Here is a 23,697-nt window from a genome sequence, read left to right on the forward strand (position 1 = left end):
ATTGACATTAAATCGCACCTGCTGTCAAAAGTAGAAGGCTTATTAAAATATATTTTTATTTTATATAGAAAACACCAAATGCAACAAAACACAAAAAGGGTTTGCAGAAATCTTACACTCAACCAAATTTGTTATTCAAAACAGCAAACATTTTTGCTAAAACAGCTGTTTTTGTCTGCTGAAAATGGGAACGCAGATATTACTGCTGCTTCAGCAAACATAGGGCTGCTGCATTAGCAATTCGGTGTGCTAAATCAGCAAATAAAATCTGCCGTTTTAAGTAAAAAAATCTGCTGCAAAAAATTTTTGCTATTTTATGAGTTTGCCTGTTACTTGTTTCAATTACTTTATGCATTTCTTTAAAAATGTTGTTGGAAGAGTTGGTTTTAATTGGTGGAATATTAATGTAAAGAAGCTACCAGATGCATCCATTGATCCTGATCCTGATGCATACATATCGAAATGTGGCTGAGCTCGCTCGCATTATTTGTTATTGCTCTACTAATGTGTGCATGGCTGGCATGGCCTTTTGTTTCTAAATTTAAAGAAAAAAGATTATGAAAAGTATACATTCAGAGGTGATTTTAAGCAGACACACATTTACATTTGTAATTTATTTTTTCTTCTAACATCCCCTTTATAATGAAACAGCAGTCATTTTCAGCTAACAACAGACTTTTCATCAATAAGCCGACCGTTCTGAAATTGCTGAAATGCTGCTGTAATAGTGGATCTACTGCTGTATTAGAAGCAAAATTAACTACTAACAGTCAGCAGACAGTGTTTGCTATTTTCAGCAGACTTTTTTCTATGAGTGTGCTCTTTAGAATTTCAAGAAAATTTGTTTTGTGATTTTTTTTTTGATACAAAAAATTTACGACTTTCGACAAGCCAATTTCCCCAAAACATGGCTTTTTGTGACCTGAACTTTTTTCAACTGTTTCACTTTACGCCACTCAGTGAAATTGCCTATTGGTTGTTTGGGAAAACTGACGGACTTTATTTGTCGCCAAAACATAAGCAAAAGAAAGACAATTACAAATGAAACGAAGATGATTGAGGCCAAATTGGGGAGGAATTAACAAACATGTACAATTACACTCAACGGTATCTTTAGGGTCGCAGCGAGTATTCAGTACCACTTCTACGGAATGTGTTTGCGTTATCTTCGCCACCTTATATTTTATAGAGCGTTTTGGCTGTTATTCAGGCCAAAAGTTGGACCCAATTTTTAAAAATATTCGGATTAATTGTGGTCATCTAATTAATAATTTAAGTCTATAGGCTGGTTTTTGTGGCGAAAATCAATATTTTTTTCTTAGATAATAGATTTCATGGCAAAAAAACTTATTGATTCTGAAGAACATTTCCTCATTACTTACGGTAAAATTTTGTAATGCTCTAAAAAAGTAATCGCGAAGTAATATTGAAATTATCTTGAAAAGCGAACATAGTACCAGCCTTACCTCAAAACTGATAATTATAAAGGAAAACCAAATATTATTTTTTTTGTAATCTTTCTGCACACATATAATAAAGTTTAGCGATACGTGTCAGCAAACACTCTCTGCTGCTTTTAAATTAAAAAATTTCAACTAGTGAAGGAAATCTCACAAATTTAAACTCCAAAAAAATAATTAAAGCATTTCTTCACTAATAGAAAAAAGTTGACTGAAAACAGCAAACACTGTTTTCTAACTGCTAATAGTTAATTTTGTTGCTATTACAGCAGTAGATCTGCAATTGCAGATCAGCAGGCTAACTGCTGAAAAGTCTATTGTTGGCTGAAAATTACTGCTGCTTAATTTATGAGGATGTTGTTAAAATAAAATAAAGGCGAAGATTTTCATTTTTGACATGAAAATAAGAAACGTAGCCCTATAGCAGCAAAAAAAAAAATACTTAAAATAATCAAAAAACTTTGCCGACAGTAACAGGCAAACATGAATAATAGCATAACACTCCACAGATAACTCGTGGCCTGCGACACAAAAGAATCATTCAAATAATTTTATTGTTGTTGAAGAATAAAAAATGGTTTTTAAGTAACAAACATTAACATTGAACTCCAATGGATAGAGAAGAAGGGACATTTGCATTTGGCTAAAGTTGCCCGTCAATTTTATTGCTCTGTTGATGTACACCAGACTGTCGATACTGCCTTTTGTTATATCATATGAAAAATGAATAAGGAATGTAGATTGCCCCCGTTCCTTTGTGGGATATTCATGGATAAATTTAAATTTGCAAACATCCATTGAGTCAAACATTTCCATTTGCGTACTGGTCAACTTCTCACACCAAAAAAAAAAAAAAGATTTTAGGAAATCAGCAAACACGGTCTGCTGATTTTAAATTAAAAATATTTTTTACCTTTGAATGATATACTTTAAAAAATTTTAACATCTCAACGATAGTTAAGACATTTCCCTTATATTGACGTGCTTTTAAAAAGTGTTTGCGCTAGTTACTTATTTAGTAGCACAAATATGATTTTAGCAAAAATTTAGTTCTGCCGTTATTTCAAATCTTTAAAATTTTATCAAAATGGAAAAAAATATATACATTTCTAATTAAAAGATAAGATTTAGTGTATAATTTTGTTTTTACTAAAAATTGTGGCCGTCCCATTTTCAGCAGACGTTTGTTGTTTCAGAATACATTTTTGCTGTTTCTACTTACGAATTTCTATAAATGCAGTCATGAAACTTCCTTAAATTTACTTTTGCCCATATTTATTCTTTTATTGGACCACGCTGCATTGCTGGTGACATATACAAATCTCCGTTTGAGTATTGATAAATATTTCATACATGATACTTTCTAAAATATACAAGTGCCAACATTTATTTCATTTTTTGGCTACCTACATCAACATCATGTTACCCTTACTGTCCCTCGATAGTCAGTACAACAACAGCGCTTGTATGGAATGCAACAACAGTGTTTTGCCCCTTGCTGTTGATGTTTTTGTTTGTTATTTGAAACCTTTTTATTGCTACTTTTCCTCAAATTAACTATCAGCAGGCTTTGTTCTATGAGTGTGGCATAAATCTCTGCCCCGAGAAAGACTTTAATTTCCATGCTTGATCTTCGTCCTCTACTCCAGGATTTTGGGTGTGTGGCAACGAAGATCACCTTTAATGTTCTATCCGATGAAATGCATTTGTCAAATGACATATCAAATTTAGCATATCTAAAGCAAATCATATCGAAGACAAAAACAAGTTATACTTATGACATATAAATGCTGATTAGAGTGCGTTCCAATCGACATACATAAAGAAAGTTATATACCCAGAGAAATTTGTTAATAAAAACGGCAAAAATGAAACAAAAAAATCTGCTGAAAATGGACAACAATAATTTTTTGGCTTAAGCAAACATTTGCTGCTGTTTTCAGACGGCAAAGAGTTAAAATTGGCCTAAAAATGTCACAAACGCTTAAAAAATTATTAAAAGGATATTATTCTGTTTAGTAATTTCTGACGATTTTAAATAATAGCCACCATAATCATTTTATTCTTTTAAACTACAAATGTACGTCAAAATTGCCAAAAATGTTTATTAATGCATAAAATATTCGTCAGAGTCAGGAACCTGGCCTCCTCAATCGATGTGGCGTTTAGGAGATTTACCAAAATTTGGGACGAACAAGAGAGGTATGTAGACTTTTCGTTAGGTATGGATCATCGAACTCCTTAGACCACCTTTTTAGGAATCCAAGTGTAGACATTGCTGTTCCGGTCTTCTTTTTCTAAGTTCTCTTCTTCTATGGTTTGATATCATTTGAGGTTCATCATACTATGTAGAAAATTGATTAGTGCATATTCCAACATAGATATGGCAACGTTTCCATGATATAAGGCAAGCGAAATTTTAGTTTTGCGAAATAAGAACATCAAATTCATCTTAGTATCAAACAAATCTCCCTAATTCTTTAAAAGAAGCCACGCTCTCAAACATAATCTCCTATACAATACAAAGACCATTAAAGCTCATATAATTAATATCACACCGTTATATCAGCCTGCCATAATCGTTCTGTATTCCGATTGAAGGTGAACAAATGTACGAAAAAAGCTTTATATCGTCTGCATACATATATATCTTTGACGATCGAATAATAGACAGAAGATCATTCAAATTTGTAGACGAAGAATCGTTTACTCTACCGATTATGCCATTATCTAATTCCTCTTTATCTTTTGTATTTAATGCTTCTATCATGCTGAAATTTTGAAGCATGTAAAAATATAATACAAAATTGACGATAGAGCGCCAGCTATATGTTAAATTTAAAGTCATAATACAGAAACCATAACACAAAAAAAAATTAAAACCAAATACAAATATGGAAAAATCCTAATATATAAAAAGAAATTCAACTATGAATGAAGGAAAAGGAGGATGCTTTCTAGTTCCTACCGTTGAACCATTCAGATCGCTTTAAAAATCCCAACAATTTGCGAATGATCACAACCGCTAGATCAGACAGGTTCTCAAAGAAATGAGAACCTAAAGTGGAACTCCTTCTGACTGCTAGAGCGGGACACAAACACAGAAGGTGTTCTATAGTCTCTTTTTCTTCTATGTCCTCACAGCTTCTATCGTTGCTGGCAACCTTCAGTCTGTCAACATGTTTTTCGATTAGACAGTGACCTTTCATAACGGACACAATGACTAAGACGTCTGTTCTAGCCAGTGACAACAAAGCGATAGACCTCTTCGTACCTAGATTAGGCCACATAGTTTTTGAATGCTCACAGCCCCCTTTGTAACCATTTACATTCGTTGTCCTTCGGGCCTAGTCCTGAAACTTAGCTGACATACCGCTAGAGGCATATCCACAGATTCTAGTATCCCTGGAATGTGCACGGTAGTTCCTAGTCTCTCAAGCTCGTCCAACTGTTCACTCATCTCGTTGAGAGTTCTGCAACAGTGGAGGGCGGTTTTTGTGTTCAGAAATACGTTCTCCAGGGATTTATGGCTGCCTGGCTACCTGAAAAGATATTTATGCCAATCGTCGCTATGACATTATATCTTAGCCATTGCACCACTTCTTTAATTGCAAGGACCAGTTCTAGAAATTTTGAGTACACTCAAAAGCCCACCTGGTCGTCTAGTTTCGCACCATCCGTATAGAAATCAATGTAACTTCTTTTTTGTATTTGTAATTTATTTATTTACACCCGCACAACCAGAATATAAAATTAAATTAATAGACTTAGTTGATCCGAAAAAAAGAAATTAAGGTCAGTATAAAAGAATAAAAATAAATAAATAAATGAGTCTTAACATTCATCAACTTAATACAGTAAAATGTTTCCAAAGTCTGGTTTTAAATGTTGCCGGGTTACTGAGTTATTGCAGTTCGTTAGGAAGTGAGTTCCAGAGACGTACAGCGAATATGAGCATATGCCATTCAGAAACAAGTCTCCGATAAATTTTTGGGAATGATTTTTTTACCTCTAATAGATCTGACGAAATCAATAAATCCATACAGATATTGTGGTGCCTGCGTGTAGATCAGTTTATGCAGGAAAGTAAGCGATCTCAGGTACAACAAGTGCTGTAAGAAGACGCCATACAGGGATTAAGAGATGGAATCGCGCCGTCTCAACCCAAAAAAATAACGAGTAACGCTATTAAAAAAGGTGTCTAGCTTACGTCTACTTACCGAGTCGCAATTAGCAAACAACTCACAGCCGTAGATAATGCCAAAAACAAGATAAGTCTCTGCCAAGAGAGACCTAACCCGCAGCGGAGGAACCGACTGAGTTCTCGTTGACAAAAGACTGGTCTATATTGCTTGGAATTTTTAGGCAGTGGGATGACTTTGGCATGTTTTCACGCTAATGGAAAGTAACTCGTGGTCAAAATCCTATTTAAAACATAGGTTACATGAGGAATAATAAGGGGGAGCAAGAGTCTTACAAATCTAGGATCAATGCCATCAGTTCCGACAGCGATAGACTTTACAGTCACGGCGCACTCAATGACATCCGTGGGACAAACTACGACAGCCCTCTTTTACGAGGGATATCGTAATTCCAATCGGTTCTATCAGGAATAATGGTACAGTATTTTTTTTATCAAAAAGCGGCGCAGGTAGGGTGTAATTTACACTACCTGGAACATCGGAAATTGTATTGAGGATAACATAATGTCCGTAGCCGCCACATGGCCAAAGAGAAAGTTCCCTTAGCCTCACGGCAGTGGTCGCAGCAGCCTGTCTAGCCACAATGTCTAGAGGCATAAGATGTAGCATTCAATTTAGTGCAACAGTGGTGTCGTCCTCAGTGCGGCTGTGATGCATAAACAAGCCATCCTTTGGATACGGTTGAGTATTGAACAGTGGGCTTTTGAAGCGCCTTCCATCAGACCACAACACCATATAGCATTATAGGTCTGACAACTACAGTATATACCCAATACATGACGCGTGGTCTAAACACCCAACTTTTGCTAATGGCTATCTTGCAGGTGTATAGGGCAAGAGTTGGCTTTCTTGCTCTTTCCAAAATGTTTGGTTTGAAGTTCAGTTTTCTGTGCAGCAAAACATCCATGTATGTTGCTCTTTCTGTAAATGGAACTACTTCTGTCTTGCACGGATTTATACCTAGACCACTGTCGGTAGCCCACTTCGCTGTTGCACTTAGAGCTAGCTACCTGAAGTATATCTCTTAGAGTGCTGGGAAACGTTCCCCTAATCGCAATTGCCACGACGCATACGCGACCACTTTTACGCCTTTTTCTTGCAGAGACAATAATATATTGTTAATGGCTATATTCCAAAGTAGGGGACAGTACACCTCCTCAAGGTGTTCCTCTGCTGCCCCATCTTTTGAGATCCACAGATCCCAAGCTTGTCGTAATTAATCTTTTAGTAAGTAAGTTATTAATAAAATTACTTACGGTAGAGTTGATGCCTAGATACTCCAACTCATTCAGGATTGATGTCGGTTTTACATTATTGAAAGTACCTGTCCTGGAAGAAAAAGGCGTATATTCCTTGACAGTGAGAGAACCCTCTATGTAGCTGATTAGATCATGAAGGGTTGTTTCAGTGGATTTGCATTAACTATATGCATGCTACTGTCGCGACAGTCGATCTCCAGGGATCTTTGCCCTTAGATATGTTTCTATCAACCTCTCCAGAGTCTTCAGCATAAACGATGACCGACTAATAGGACGAAAATCTTCCGCCTTCGTGTGGTAAGTTTTTTTCTGTTTTCGGAATGAAAATGAAATTCGTGTCCCTCTATCACACAGTTATATATGACATTCTGATACAAGCAGAGTATATCTCCCTATGCCAGAGAACCAGTCTATCAGACACAGTTTGTAATTTAACCGGTGATACATCATCACCTTTTCTGGCGCCACCTTGTCCGTTGAAGAATTTCCCGGGAAATGTGTATCAACGAGTTGTTCTAGAATTTCCTCACTAGGCATTGTCCATACATTCTCTGACTTCTGAATATACCCCACCGTAATAGATCTCGAGGACAGAATCTTCCTTAGCCTAGGGGTCTTAGACGTATCCTCCACGGAGCTGTCGAGTTCGAGCTAGTCATTATTTTTTCTTAGCTCAGCCTTATCGATGTCCCAATCGTGTGGTGCTCTTGTGGATTTCGCCCTGATTGAAGAGTTTTCTGCATTCCTTCCTTAGACCAACCAACTCTGGGGTTTTCCCCTTGGGTTGGTACTAGGACATGCTGACACAAGTGAGTCATTCAGTGTCTTGGTGATCCGCATAACCATTATGTCTATAACCTATATAGACAAATCTTTGCATAAATACAGGCTCTGTGTCTCCCATTCCCCGTACCCCTGAGTTGTTTAAATCCCGGAATTCTAAGTCCACGAACTATTCCTCTACACACCTATGGTTCCTGGATAAGAAACACATCAAATTCCCCTGCCATCAGTAGGACCTTCAGTGCCGCCGACGCGGCCTTACATTGATGGAGATTTATCTGCAGAAACCGGACCATTGTCAGGATTCAAAATTTCCTCCAAAGTTGCGTTAGCCTCGTCTTCTGATTCCGCCAGGAGTTCATCCTCACAAGATTAGTTAGATCTTGTCATGATGAGCTTCCGTACGCTTCCAGGGGCAGGTGAGGAAACAGTGGAACCACTCTTCCTCAGGACACTGTACACTTGCGGTGTGGACGATTCCTCCTTAGACGCTTCACTAGCTGCTTCTGAAGAAGTACCTTTTTAAGTTCCGTGCTTTCTCGCTGAAGCACACCTTGAGCCCAGTCCAACCGGATAACCCATCCACAAAGGGGTTGTCGGGTCCCGTTTCGATGCCTTCCACTCTTGTCTCTATTGTGCCAGGGGGATTTTCGGTCTCCTGAAATCCGCCAGGCTTTAGCGATGTGGTCGATAGTTCCTCAGGCAAGTGTTCAGCAACAACTGCTGAGTCGTCTCCTGATCCCCAACTCCACCGCTTCTATAGAACTTTGGTTTCAACTTGTTAAATCCGTAGGATACAGCTCCTTCAGAATTGTTGAGGTCTGCGAGACAGCCGGAGTTTAGTACGAATACTGCATGTCTCCGGTCACCATCAGCCTCAACCCATCTACCAATCTTCCAGTCGTTGATTAAAAGTAAACCAATAAACCTGAGAGCGATGCGCCTTCTATTAATCCAAACTTTTAAAGAGCGTGTTGGTTTGCCGGGGACGGCCGATAGCCTAGGCAAATTATAGGCATGCGAAGATAGAATAGGTTCTGTCTTGTCCTTAAGACTCGATCCAGGAATCTTCGTCAAAGCCCCTGCTGACCAGTCGACTTTCGACTAGTAGAGCCTGGTGCTGCCGCTCTACCAGTCGAGATTTCAGTAGCAGATAACATGACACGGGCTGATACCACCACCGCAGCTGTTGGGTCCTTGGAGTCCATTCGAAACAGTCTCAAAACAGTCGAAACAGACGCAGATCATCAACCGCCTAATGGATATCACTATCGTAGCTATCCTTGAGTGACTAAAAATTTTCTTCCAAAAATAATGACCTATTACGAGTTACAGAAAATATCTTGCGGAGCGAAATAACAAAACGTTCGCTCCACTCAACGGTTCAATCAAGGTATCAGCCAAAAACGGCTTATATCTTGGTTTGTTTAATACTTAGGCCTCCAAATTGGATAGATTCGGAGAGAGCGTAGTCCATATTATATTTCATGTAAACAGTTTTAGTCCACTATTTTCATGTTAGCCCCAGTGTGCCAATTATTCTGAAAAATTGGGCTTCATAAGAAAAAATTACCAAATGTTGACAAAAATTGCCAATCTTGGTTTCTTCAATATTTAGGGCTCCAAATTGGATTGATTCGGAAAGAGCGTGGTCCATATTATATTTCCTGTAAACGATTTTAGACCACTATATACCAGTTGACCACAGTGTGCCTATTTCTTCTTCGCGTGTGGAATTAAATTCGACATCCATATTTCTTTTACGACTTGCATTTTATTTAGATTTTATTGCAATTTCATTCGTCGTCATATTTGTTCGAGTATTTGAACCTCTTTTTATACCCTCCACCATAGGATGGGGTTATTCTAATTTCGTCATTCTGTTTGTAACACCTCGAAATATGCGTCTAAGACCCCATAAAGTATATATATTCTTGATCGTCATTTCATTTTAAGTCGATCTAGCCATGTCCGTCCGTCTGTCTGTCGAAAGCACGCTTACTTTCGAAGGAGTAAAGCTAGTCGCTTGAAATTTTGCACTAATACTTTTTATTAGTGTAGGTCAGTTGGGATTGTAAATGGGCCAAATCTGTCCATTTTCAACAACTGTACTAAGTGTGGTTCAAATGGGTCCATGTTTGGATATAGGTGCCATATAGAGGGCGCAATTCTCGTCCGATTTGACAGAAATTTGGCACGTAGTGTTTTGGTATCACTCCCAACAACTGTGTTAAGTATGATTCAAATCGGTTCATAATCTTGTATAGCTGCCATAAAAACCGATCTTGGATCTTTACTTCTTAAGCCAATAGAGCGCGCAATTCTCATCAGATATGGCTGAAATTTTGCACGAGGTGTTTTGTTATGACTGCAAATAACTGTGTTAAGTATGGTGAAAATCGGTACATAAACTGATATAGCTGCCATATAAACCGATCTGGGATCTTGACTTCTCGAGTCTCTAGGGGGCGCAATTCTCATCCGATTTGGCAGAAATTTTGTACAACGGCTTCCCTCATGACCTTTAACATACGTGTGGCCTGAATCGATCTATAGCTTAATACAGCTCCCATATAAACCGATCCCCCGATTTTGCTTCTTGAGCCTCTGCAAGGCGCAATTATTATCCGAAAGAACTGAAATATTACACAATAACTTTCACAATGTTCAGCATTCATTTATGGTCGAATCGGACTATAATTTGATATAGCTCTCTAGAACTCGACAAATGCGATCCATGGTTGGGGGTATATAAGATTCGGCCCGGCTGAACTTAGCACACTCTAACTTGTTTATATTAGGATTTTTCCATATTTGTATTTGGTTTTTATTACTTTTGTATTGGGATTTTCTGTATTAGTATTTATACTAGGTTTTCTAAATTATGATTTTACATTTTACATATAGGTGACGCTCCATCATGAATTTTGGCCGACTTACTTGGGTCGCCCTAATTCTTTTTCAGTGTTCTGCAATAAAGTTTTCTAAATCAAAAAAGTTAAATTTCAGCTGCAACAACTTGCATCAATTCAATACTTTGGTCTATTATGTAAAAATTGATTTTTCGTCCCCTCTTTGAAAACATAATTAAAACCTCCCTTAAATTGGGACTCTAGCATACCAAAATATTCTACAAAAATTTTCGCCTAAGTACACCAAAACCCAAAAACGGAATGCAATATAAAGTCGTAAGTTAAAGTAGGCGCCTTTCTATAGGATTAAGGGCTCAAATCCAAAGATCGATTTATATGGAAGCTATATCAGGTTATATACCGATTTGAACAATACCTGGCGGAATTTTTGAGAGTCATAGCAGAAGTCATTGTACAAAATGATATCCAAATCGGATAATAATTGCTCTCTCTGGAGTCTCAAGATGTTCGATCGGGAGACCGGTTTATATAGGAGCTATAACAGGTTATAAACCGACTCTTAACAGATGTCATCATGGAAAATTTCAGACAAATCGGTTAATAATTGCGACCTCTGGATGCCCAAGAAGTTAAATCGGGAGTTCGGTTTATGAGGGAACTATATTAGGTTATAGACCGATTTGGACCATACTCCAATTTTTTCTATATTTCACTAAAATATACATCTGTGCAAAATTTTAGAGGTCTATATAAACTCTAACTATTTTCCAACGAATACACTAAGAGCCAACACTGTGCGGCGTCCCGCAGTGCGATACCTCTTTTTACATAACTTTATTTTTTCCTATATAACGTTGTTCAATTTTATTTCCGTTGAATGCAGTTTCTAGTCTCTTTGTATGTAATGTTTAGAAGAGTCTCGGCTGTTCCATTCATAAAAATATCAAGAATACTTTGTTGTTGTTGTTGTAGCAGTTTATTGTGTTCTATCTATTGGTGGGTATCTATCCACAAGATGATGGTTTGGATGGTTTCTGCGATAACAGCCCAAAAGGTATTTCTTAGACAGCATGTAGATATGTCTTCGCACTGGTAGGATTTTTGTCTCCTGATGGAGGTGGTCCACATTAGAACTGAGGAGACAGCCCGTCGCAGTTCGGAGTGCGGCATTCTGACAGATCTGAATATTATTCCACTGCGTGTCACAAAGTTGACGAGACCACACGGGCGCTGCATAACTTACCACAGACCGGCCAATTGCTTTGGACGTGGTCAACAAGGTTTCTTTGTCTGCACCCCAAGTGCTGCCAGCGAGTGACTTGAGGACCTTGTTTCTACTTTTGACTTTATTGCAGATTGCTGTGGCATGTGGGGAGAAAGTGTAGGAGCTGTCAAATGTGACGCCAAGTATTTTGGGACACTTGATGGTCGGAATCAATTCTCCATCGACCATCACAGTCAGCTCAGAATTCACCTCACGCGTATTTGTAGTGAACAGTGTGGCTGAAGATTTGGTGGCGGATATCTTCAGATTTCTTGCAGCGAAATATGAGGCAAGCTCGTTGAGGTAGACGTTCAACCTATCGCAGATGTCATCAATGGGTGGGGGGCCTGATGCCAAGATCGTACAGTCGTCCGCATATGATACGATCTCTATGCCGTCTGGAGGAGGTGGGATGGAGGATAGGTAGAGGTTAAACAGAGCCGGAGATATCACCCCATCTTGGGGAACTCCCTGTTTCACTCTACGGTGTTTCGACTTCTTATCCCTAAATTCCACAAATAACTATCGACCACACAGATAATTCGCGACCCATCGTTTCAGGCCTGGCTGGAGGGACGTGTTGGCGATGTCCTCAAATAATTTGGCATGGCTGACCGTGCCGAATGCCTTCAATAAGTCCAGTGCCACGAGGACCGTCCTATCACATGGCCTGGGCTAATTGAAGCCACGGCAAATGTGTGTGGTGATGGCATGCAAAGCTGTTGTTGTGCTGTGCAGTCTCCGAAATCCATGTTGATGCTCGGCGAATGGAAATTCTCCTACGAGGCTCGGGAGGAGTAATGCCTCAAGCGTCTTTGCCACTGGTGAGAGAAGGGAGATCGGTCTGTACGACTCCCCCAAACTCGGGTCTTTTCCAGGCTTCAGTAGCGGGATCACTCTGCCCATTTTCCAGACATCGGGAACTATAAGAGTGTTCAATGACAGGTTGAGGGTAGTGGTAAGGTACTCAACTCCAGGTGAATCCAGATTCTTCAGCATCAATGTAAAGATTCCGTCGGGGCCCAACGCCTTGGAAGATTTGGCGCCACGGATGACATTCGTAACTTCGCCCACGGCAAATTGTGATGGCTGTTCATCGGCTCGGAAACCACGAATACGGCGAATGGTTCTCCTCCTTGCCCTGTCTCTCTCGGGATGCACAATAAATTTACGGTTGAACAACCTGACGCATCTCTTCGGATCAGTCACGGTTATCTCGCCAAAAGTGACTGAGGTCCTGTCGTCCCGTCTACCGGGGTTCGAGAGAGACTTAACAGTTTGTCTGCACCGGTGCCTAAGTTACATTGCTCCAAGTGTTCCAGCCACAAATTCCGCTTATGTTCGTTGACTACCCTGTTTATTTCCAGATTCAGCTCGCTGATTCTGGGGTTAGCGTGGTCCATAGCACGAATCCCATCACGCTCGTCTGCGAGTACCACTGCTTGCGCCGGGAAATTGGGTCGCACTTGGGGTATTCGACCGGCGAGCGGCTGCTGCGTTGTTGATGTCTCGGAATTTCCTCTCGGCCACAAGCACATCAGAATGGGGTGGCAGTTCACTGAAGCGGCGATTGGTATACTCTCTGAAGCCAGTCCAATCGGCCTTCTTATAATTGATGAACGTCCGGCGCTCAGAGGTTATGAAGTCGGGTGGTCGGTCGATGGTGAGAATTATGGGGATGTGGTCTGACCCCAAAGAGATGACGGCTTGCCAGGAGACGTCACTCAGGAGATCAGGGGATGCAATTGAAATGTCTGGCGAGCTGCTGCACCTCCTCGTAATCCTAGTGGGGGCATCCTCATTCACCGTGCAAAACGTGCAGCTATCTATCTGGTCTGCCAAAGCTATGCCACGCTGGTCGTTACCTAGGGGAGAATGCCATGACGTGTGATCCGCATTAAAATCCCCCAGAACCAGACGATTATGGCCAGATAGCAACCCACTTATGTCGGGGTTGTAAGCCTGGCCATAAATCGGGACACAGCTACCAACCCACGGTATATACACGTTGTAAATCTCTATCTCGGCAGTACCAGATCTGACTGCTACCCCCATACATTCCATGTATGGGTCACTAGCGTCTAGCGCAGGCGAGATAGGTCTATACTGCACGGAATGGTGTATAACGAAGGCCAATCCCCCACCTCCATTCCTTGAGCGATCCTTATGTAACACATTGTAACCGTGACAACTGTGCAAGCTGCAGGTGTTGGGCAACTTTGTCTCCTGGATCGCTGCGACCGATATGCTCTTCCGACTCATAAAGTCTACGATCTCATCGATCTTGCCACGCAGTCCGTTGCAATTTAACTGCAACAACGATACACTTCCCGGCACTGGCCTGGCAATAGTAGGGCTAGAGTGCTGTCGTTGCATAAATTGCCGTACGGGAGAGGTCGGTGGGGTTACATAGTCCGACGACGAGGACGCCGAAGGGGACGACGGCGACGCTTGTGACCCACTGCTGGCTATGTTCTCACAGCACCTCGCGACATAGCCAGTATGACTATACTCCCGTAGTGAAGTTAGGCCAGAGCAAGATCGGAAATGTACCCACTCCATGCACCGGTTACACCTTACCGACACCGACCGTTGATGAAGGCGGTTCTGGCAAACAGAACAGAACCAGAGTCCGCGGTTCTTTTCAATTCCGGCACGGTCCAGAAGAGTGCGGAGAACGCACTCCGGGATGTGCCTCTCCCATGACAAAAAAAAAGACGAACACGTACACTGAGGCGGCAGCCCTTGCCGATGAGGATTCCATCGGGTCAATCCGGTGCGTACAACCGGCTGCCATGGGATCCTCCTCCAGAATACTTTGTGTTATCACCTTGCAAGTCATTCAAAATTGTTAGAACTTTCAAAATCAGCCACAACAAGCCACTAATGTGTAGTGTATCCTACAGCATTTAGTATTAGATACATACTGTCATATGATTTTTTGATGTTTGTAGCGTAAGCCGATGCTACCGAGGGAAGCGATCCATCATTATGCAAAAGCACTGCTTTCAGGCCAGGACATAGAAGATATACACATATAAATAAAATATAGGAAACTATACAAAAATTTTTATATTCCTTTTTGTTTAAACGTCAATAAATAATCGCTAATTCAAACAATACGTTCACATCGTTACAGTAGGCCAAATTACTATTTTCAGTGCTTTCGTTCAAAAGTGATCCAAACAAACTAGTTTCCTCGGTGCTGCGAAATGTAATTTTTACATTTTCTTGCAAATAGTTTCATTGCTTAAGTATGGAACCTAGATGTTCGAATTGTCCTTTCGACAATTCTAAATCTCGAACGAGATCATGAAATTCTGCTTGGAATACAAAATGTGGTTTTAGAAATTCTCCTCCAGAGGGAGCATATTCTGATTCGGAGATCATATCATTGCTTGGAGATGATGCAAATTCAGTTATATCTGGTGATACTCCGTTAATGACTTTTATTACACTATCTATATTTGTATATTTAATATGTTGCCTTATTTTGAAATGATAGCTCTTGTTTCAATTAAACAGAAATAGCAACTATTTTTTCTATGCACACGTAGTGGAAGACAATTAACCGGTTCAAGAAACGGCAATTCAATAGAACAATGTGAAAATTTTTTTCCAGGATCAAAACGTTGAATAACAAGACGAACTGCAAACCGATGGTATATACTACAATATTTTCCATATACTAAGGGACGATTAAAATGTTCTTCATAAAGAGAAATAGTATGCTTCTTTGCCGACACATCTATTTTATGTCATTTATCCACATATAGGGAGCCCCGATAGCCGAGTTGGTAGCGTGCTAGGATTACCAGTGCAGGGACCGTGGGTTCGAAGCCTTGGTCTGTCGCTACTGTAGTATCAATTGAAATTAAACTGTTTGACTTTATTTATATTATAAAAGACAAACATCTAAATTGCTTAAAATGACCGTCCTTTTACAATGAATGCTTGGTACCTTTGTAGCCTCTTCTTATTTAACCCATTAACAGTTACCTACTTGACCAAAAAACCCAAGTCATAAAAAATTGTTTAATTCCTTCATCTTTCCTGGTACAATAGTCATAAATGGGTTAGTTAGATTTTTTTCTCGGCCAAAGTATGTTTTTTGCTGGTTGATGAATGTTAGTATTTGTCACCGTTAAAATACAAAGCATTGCGTTTAAATTGTCCATAATTTAGCGAATGCGCTATGAAAGCTGCAAATTTGGATGTGAAGTTCTTATTCTAATCTCAAATACCTTCATTGTTCCAATCGTACTACATGTCCGTTTGGATGGCTTTAAAGATGGGCGGCATCAAAAGATTTGGCGCGCATTCTGTTGCTTTTATTCCATTCAGACCATCTAAAGCAATTTGGGAAAATTTCAGGAAAATCGGTTCAGCCGTTTTTTAACCTATACTTTTTATTTTAGGCACAAAATTATATCATTTTGATGTTGGAATTGTGTCTAGCTAAGAATAGAAAAGCAAAATTACAATCCTTCAAATAATTTAAGAAAAATGTGGTGGCTCAAAATACACAACGCAGGCTACAGTGATCGCTATTTCAAGCTTACCAGGGCTCTTTAGGTCTGTTTTGCCATTATTCTAAACAGAAACAAAAACATAAACCCATAATTTCAACAACAAAATGAAATAATTTTTTATCAAAATGAAAAGAATCACAGTAGCAAAATTAGTGCACGAACAACACGCCGGAAAATATGTAGATGCGAAATGTTCACATTGAAAGGATATTTCATTGGCAATCGAATATTGCTGGGTTAGCAAGACTTGGTTTTGCCTGTTTCGCTGATGATAAATGTCTTTTTGGGTAAAGATGTTGCACCCACGAAAATAAGTTTACTGATATTAGCAAACACTGCCAGCTGATATTAAATTAAATATTTTAAGCTTTGAAGAAAACATTATCCATTAACGCAAACTGGCCCAAATATTTTACGCAGTACTCCAAGTACTATATCATCTGTTTTCGCAAGTACCCATGCTTCTGAGCCATACGACAACACGGGTTGTACCAGTGTCATGTGTAGTGTAATTTTATGTAAAAGTCGAGTTGTTTTTAGTATTTTCTACATTTTGAAGCTGTTTTTAGTAACATATTTCTCTGAGTGTGGCTCCAGCATCTCTTCAACGTAGCAGTAGTTCTGCTGTCATAGCCAAAAGTTTGCAATTTCAGAACAACTGTCTGACTTTTGAAAATTCTTTTGTCGATGAATATGACTGCTGTTTAATTTATGATGGGGTTGGAAGGGGAGTAAATTAAAATAAAAAAATTAAGGAGAAGATTTAATTTTTTAAATGTAAAGAAATTGCCTGAGTGAGTATGGCAAACTGAAAAATAGCTCGTCACAATTGCCTTGGGAAATTCTTATACAAAGGAAACGAGATATTTGCCATTTTCGAATATATTTGCCATATTAGAGAATTTTGCCTTTGAGCCCACTGTGGCGAACTGAAAAACAGTGTGTCAATCAAAGCTTGGTGATTTTTATATAGGCGAAGGGCATCCTAGATATGCTATAACCGAAACCTAATGTATTAAAGGATACGAGATATTAACCATTTTCGAATACATTCGTCATATTAGAAAATTTCACCTTAGAGCCCATTGTGGGGAACTGAAATATATTGTGTCAATCACAAGCTTTGGAATTTATTATATGGACAAAGAGATTTCTAGATATGCTGTAACCGAACCCCAAAGAATTTAAGGATAAAAGATTTTGACCATTTTCGAATATCTTGGCCATATTAGGGAGTATTACCTTACCACACAATAACTATTGTTTTATTAAACTTGCCTGCTATATTGAAAAATAGAACAAAAGAAACGCAAAATAAAATGAATGCACGAACGGCACGTCGAGAAAAATATGTAGCTGCAATATGCTCATATTGAAAGATTATTCTATGTCAATCAAATATTGTCTGTAAAACAAGTTTTTTAATTTGTGAGTGTTGCTGATGTTAGATGTCTTTTTTAAAATATGTTGGCTGTTGTTTTTTAATATTTTCTTAGGTTAGGTTAAAAAGAGGGCGCAGATATTAATCCGCCCATGCCACTATGGGCATACACCTAAGCCAGTAATCGGCTTGTTGTTCGCTCTAAAAACTATGAAGTAACCTCTAAAAAGAAAATTTTAAGTTAGGAGTTCCGTGCTACTTACAAAATCCTTAATTGTTTTCAATACCACTCCCCTAAGATGGTTCATGTCATGTCATATTGTGTCCCCACCTACGTACCAGTATCTGTTAGACGCGAAAGCCGGGCAGTGACAAAGGAAATGATCCAACGTCTCATCATCTTCCCCGCATGCCCTACGCATGCTCTCACTTGTCACACTGATTTTACATAAGTGAGCTCGTAGTCCTATGTGTCCCGTTATAATACCAATAGCTATACTGATCTCCTTCTTATTTCCTTTCAGTAATAGCTTCGTCTTCTCACGATCTGAATCCCCCCATAGGATTTTCGTCGTTCTACCGACGGTTTCGCTGTACCACAATGTTGCATGCTCATTTGTCGCCCTCTCCATTAACTTGGACTGCGTCGACCCGAAAGGCTTCGGGTTAACCAAGTTTATTGACGGTAGTACTCTGGTCTTCACCGCCAAATCATCTGCCCTTGCATTTCCCCTTACTCCGTTATGGCTCGGCACCCAAACAATGCGGATCTTGCCATCCTCAGAGAAGGACTGTTTGTGACCTTACCGTCCTGGTTGTAGTTGCCCTTATGACAATTTTATTGTCGGTAAAGATGTTCACACTCGACGTCCTCACGTTAGCACCACGCCACTTCACGCATTCCTTGATCGCTAGAATATAGAATAGTTTCCAGTGCCCTAGTGGGCGTGGGCCTCATCGCTCCGCCTATGCCAAGACAATATGTTCTATGAGCATGATGTATGGTCCTTATGTTGCACATTTTCTCAGTAGCAGTCCTCTTAACTACTGAGGCGTAAGTAAGTTTTGGTCTAATCATGCTCCTGTATAGCCAGTGGACTATCCTCGGTGTCAGGCCCCATTTGGAGATCACGGCCCACAATGTGACACTTCCAATTCAGTTTCCTATCGAAGATCACACCTAAGTATTTGACCTTGTCGGTCTTCTCTGGGTTAACATTGAGAACGCTTACCCCTTTGAAGTATTATAACATCGTCTGCGTAGCAGACGGGTTCAAATCCCTCCTCAGTCAGCATCCGTAATAGGTCATTTATGGTGGTCACCAATAGGAGTGGCGATAAAATGCCCCCTGTGGCGTGCCTTGTGCCACTTTCTCCCTTATATTTATGCCATGGGACACACAATTTATCCACCTGTTCCTTAGCATATGGTTTAGCCATTCTCTAAGGACCGGGTCCACCCGGTACTGGTATAAGGATTGGATCAGTGTGTCGGTCGGCACATTGTTAAAAACCCCCTCGATGTCATTGCGTACCGCCAGTGTGTACGTTTTGGCATCGAAGGATTCTTCTATTTTACGCACAACCTCGTGCGGAGCAGTCTCCACCGGCCTTCCCTTGACATAGGCATGCTGTTTGTATTTGTGCAGTTCGCTGGATGTCCTACTCTTTATCATGGTGTCCACAATACGTTCCATGGTTTTTGGCTTATGGGTCTGTATGGGTCTGTAGGCCTTTGATGTTGCATAACTTGTCTTGCCGGGCTTGGGTATAAACTTCACCCTTGCCTCCTGCCAAGCTTATGAAATATAGGTTGTGAAAATATTGGCCGATAGTCTGCCTCTTTCTGTAGTAACGCCGAAAATATTTCATCAGTTCCGGGTGACTTAAATGGATTCCTTCAACATAAACTCCGTAATTATAAACCTTCGATCAACGGGACTATTCCAAGATTGCGGTGTCTCCTTGAGTTCCGTCGTATCCTGTGGAAAATGGGTTCTCATCAAAAGTCTCAACATGTCCTCCGTTTTCTTTACTCTCACTCCCACGTCGTCTATTAAGGTTTCAGTTTGGACACGGGTTTTTGAGAGAAACTTTTTATCTTGGCTATGTCTTCTATGCTTGGACAATCTAAATTATCTTGCCCAATTCTTCTCCTGAGTAGCCTTCTGAATTTTGTCCAGTTGGTTATTCCGGAAGATTATCGGATTCGGCGCTGGCCGTGCTATTCTAAACCTAATGTTGCGATGGTCAGGGAAAGAGTGTTCCATGGAGATCGTCACATCCAATACCTCCTCCCTAATCCTATTAACAAGGTAGCGGCGTTACCAATATTAAGTGTTATTAGGTCGTTAGTATTCAAGAACTCTGCCAGGGCTTGGCTCCGCTTATTAGCGTTGGTACAACCGCACGAAATCTGGTGGGAGTTCGCATCGCACCCTATTAGTACCTCGTTTTCTGTCTGTTTTGCTTTCCTCACCAGCCGTTGCAACTCCGACGTGGGTTGAACTTAAAATATGAATCGGACAAAACTCAATGATGTGTGAGAGGTTGGCCCCAGTTCCTTAGTGGAATGTTAATAGGCAAATTTTGGATTGGCATTACTAAATTAGTTTTAATGGTAAAATGATAATCTGTTTACAAAAAAAAACTTAATGAATGACCTGAAATATTAGAAACTATATCGTTTCAAAAATATAAATATAATTTTTTTTTGTGAGTTTGTTTTAAAGTAGATTTTTCTCTCTTGCAGGCATACGAACTATCAACATTAACTGGAACACAAGTCATGCTTTTAGTTGCTTCCGAAACTGGTCATGTATACACTTTTGCAACGCGCAAACTACAACCGATGATAACATCAGAAGCTGGTAAGCAGCTCATACAAACATGCCTCAATTCTCCAGATCCGCCTAGTGTTGGTGGTGGTGATCAACGTATGTCAGCGACGGGCTTCGAAGAAACCGAACTCAGTTACAACATAGCTGATGAGGACTCAAAAGTAAGACAATTAATTTATGGTCATCATGGTCACGCTCATCTCGGTCATCCCCAAGCTCCTGCTTCGCATTATGGTCTTGACCAAAGTCTAATGCAGTCACCCTACAGCGGTGGTCAACCATCCCCCCTATCCCATTCGCAGGCATATGCTCATGGGCATGCTCATCATTCACATGTTTCTCATGTGCCTCATTCAACACACTCCCATATGTCTCACACGCACCCACAGCGGTAGGGTTAGCAATTGTGGTTTTATCTACGTGAATTTACAATTTTATCTTTTAAGTGAAAAAAAAAATTCCTAACACTTTTATTAAGTTTTAACAAATGACATATACATATAGGATTTACATATATGTATGTATGTATGTATATCTCTATGTACTTCCCACAGAGGACAGCACTATATATGCCATTTCCGTTCTTGGGACAAACAAAATTGAAAAACAAAACAAAAACATGTTGCATGTACAACATGTACTGACCCATATCTGTCCTTTTGTTGTATATAAATGTACATGCTCCATCTGAACCATTCAATGCAGTACTTGGAGATGTATTATATTATGCTTTCATGACGTAAAGGGGAATAATAAACATGTTTGATCCTTGTCCCAGCCCTAGAGCGAATAAGCAAGCATCTTACACTTATACTAATCAATATACTTAATTATATAGCTTATTAAAAATAATCATAATTAAATAGAAGACACTCAGTTGAGTTTATTGTGTCATTCCGATGATGGACTAACAAATGTTCTCCGGTTCAACCAGTACAAGTCATACTAGTCATTTTTGGATGCTATTTTTGCTCATGCAGCCTGCCATCCAGTCCACACCATCGCAAGTATAAAATGTTTGGTTTTTTTAAAAATTTAAATCAGAAGGAACTGACCGACATACTTATTGAATACTTAGTACGCGTAAACTGTTATTTCAAATAACTTGTGCCATATTTTAGAGAAAAACTAATGAAATGCAAACAGACATATTTATACATATCTAATAAGCATGAAAACAATATACTACTTAAACGATGTGCCATTTAGAAACAGGAATCCTCGAGAAAAAATAGCTTTGTTCGTTTTGTGCCATTTTGCAGGATACTGCTTTAACCCTTCTCTACATCAGCCAGTTTCAAAAATACTCATTATTCCGCGACCAGCTATCCTAAGTTAGTTCATAGTGCCATTTACAACTTATAATCAATAATTAAATGTAAATACGCAATGCCTATTGGTATGCAAAAAGAAAGTGCAATATCTTGGTATTAATTTTATATCCCTACACACATATGTGAATATGAATGAATGTCCCACATCGATTCGTATAAATTTAAACAAAATGTTAGTATACATTGAAATGACTTATTATTTTTTTTTTATTATTAATAAAACGATAAGAAAGCCGCTTTGAGAGATCGATGAGCTTGATCCCATGTAACCCAGCTTCAGTCTACTCGAACGCATGTACATTGCCAGTGGTTTCTTGTTGGATAAACTTTGCATTGGACAAGCAGAGATAAGTACAAAAATACCCATCATTGCAGATCGATCTTTAAGTATAATTCCAAAATTGTTTCGTCTACGATATCTTTCAAAATCAATGATTACCAAAGATTTTGTCCAAAAAGTCGCTTATGCATATTCGGGTACTCTTCGAGCCTTCAAACCATCACACATATTTATTACTACCTTCCCTTACTACACGATCCATACATGCATGCATGCTCGATGTTACGCTATTTTATTTTGTTAAGTAGAGTTTTTCCTTTGTTTAGTTGTAAATGTGTTTAAGTGCTATTCCTCCACTATCTATTTCAATATATGGTAGCTCAAGTATGGCAGCAGTGTCTCTTTACTGCAAACATTTTTGTGGTGCGTATAATTTATTAAATAGAAATAACCAGCGTAAATCATAAATCTTTTTTACGATTTTTTGTGATAAACACACGGACAGATACTCGCTCGCATTGCGTAAATCCAATTAACGTTAAACTATAAAAGAGCCTTTTCGCAAAGCACTGGTAATGTTGATGGGTTATCGATCGTTGGCATTTATTTAAATACATATATTGCAATTAGCATTAAAATTTCCCTAAAGCAAAAATGTTTGTAGTTTTGGTCATATTGCTCACATCACATCCCCATGTTGCACAAAATATTTTGAATAATAAAAGACGTTGCAAATATTCTTCAAGAATCTGGTAACAAACAAAATTTTAAAGGGCATATTGAAACAATATTTAACCGTTGTCTACACTAGGCATGCGCTCGTATTTTTGTGCATGGATTGAATCTTAAGAATTTAAATACAAAACTTATCAGATTACATCATTTAATGAGATCAAGGTTCTGTCAAACAGAATCCACACTTACATATTAACATATAATAAAACAAGAGTTTAGTCATAAGATAAATGTATATTTATTGAATAATTAAAAGTAAAGCAAATACAAAAAACTAGAGAAGAAATTTGATACTTGTTTAAAGAAAATTACTGCAATTTTATTTACCATCATCAGCCAGATCTGTGGAAAGGAGCCATCAGTCCACACTCCCACTTATCTTCTGCTATAAACATACATATATGTATATATCTTATTTACGCCATAGGCTTATGTACCAGGCTTGCTTTTTGCATGTAAAAATTAAATCAAAACTTGAAGTGCATATTCAGTGTAAGTATACTACCCCAATAGTCCATGAAAATTTCCGCAACTCTTTTTGAGACGTTTCAAACGAATTTGGGCATGTGGGTCGCTGGTCTTAGTTTCAAGATCAAGGTCGATTCAAGTTTCATGAATGAACTTTTTGTTGTAAAATATCAACCACCTGTGTTCATGTCATTCATGTGCTCAGAAATATACTCCCATTGATGTACGTACACTTTAAGTCTCACAAGTTTATCTGGAAGTATAACAATTAGTATATGTTTACAAC

At 39.1% G+C, this 23,697-nt stretch overlaps 1 protein-coding gene and 1 long non-coding RNA gene across 4 annotated transcripts in view; one reads left to right on the forward strand and one right to left on the reverse strand.

Annotated features, from left to right (window-relative positions):
• LOC106087752 (serum response factor homolog) overlaps positions 1 to 23,697 on the forward strand; it is a 300,055-nt gene that overhangs the window by 62,169 nt on the left and 214,189 nt on the right. For 2 of the 3 annotated variants that reach the window (XR_009398310.1, XM_059368680.1), the window contains exon 2: positions 20,507 to 20,755. Coding sequence is in view for 2 of the 3 variants with exons in the window: in XM_059368680.1 (XP_059224663.1) it covers positions 20,507 to 20,755 (249 nt within the window). In the remaining variant the exon portion in view is untranslated. Of the gene's footprint in view, positions 1 to 20,506; positions 23,201 to 23,697 lie in introns of those variants that run through there. The other variant, XM_013252893.2, reaches the window with a different exon arrangement.
• The window catches only part of LOC131997623 (uncharacterized), an 84,100-nt gene continuing 83,568 nt past the window's right edge, over positions 23,166 to 23,697 (reverse strand). The window contains exon 3 of the long non-coding RNA XR_009398311.1: positions 23,166 to 23,664. This is a non-coding gene — a long non-coding RNA (uncharacterized LOC131997623). The remainder of the gene's footprint in view (positions 23,665 to 23,697) is intronic.

This window comes from Stomoxys calcitrans, chromosome 5 (genome assembly GCF_963082655.1).
Source record: "Stomoxys calcitrans chromosome 5, idStoCalc2.1, whole genome shotgun sequence".
NCBI classification, from domain to species: domain Eukaryota; kingdom Metazoa; phylum Arthropoda; class Insecta; order Diptera; family Muscidae; genus Stomoxys; species Stomoxys calcitrans.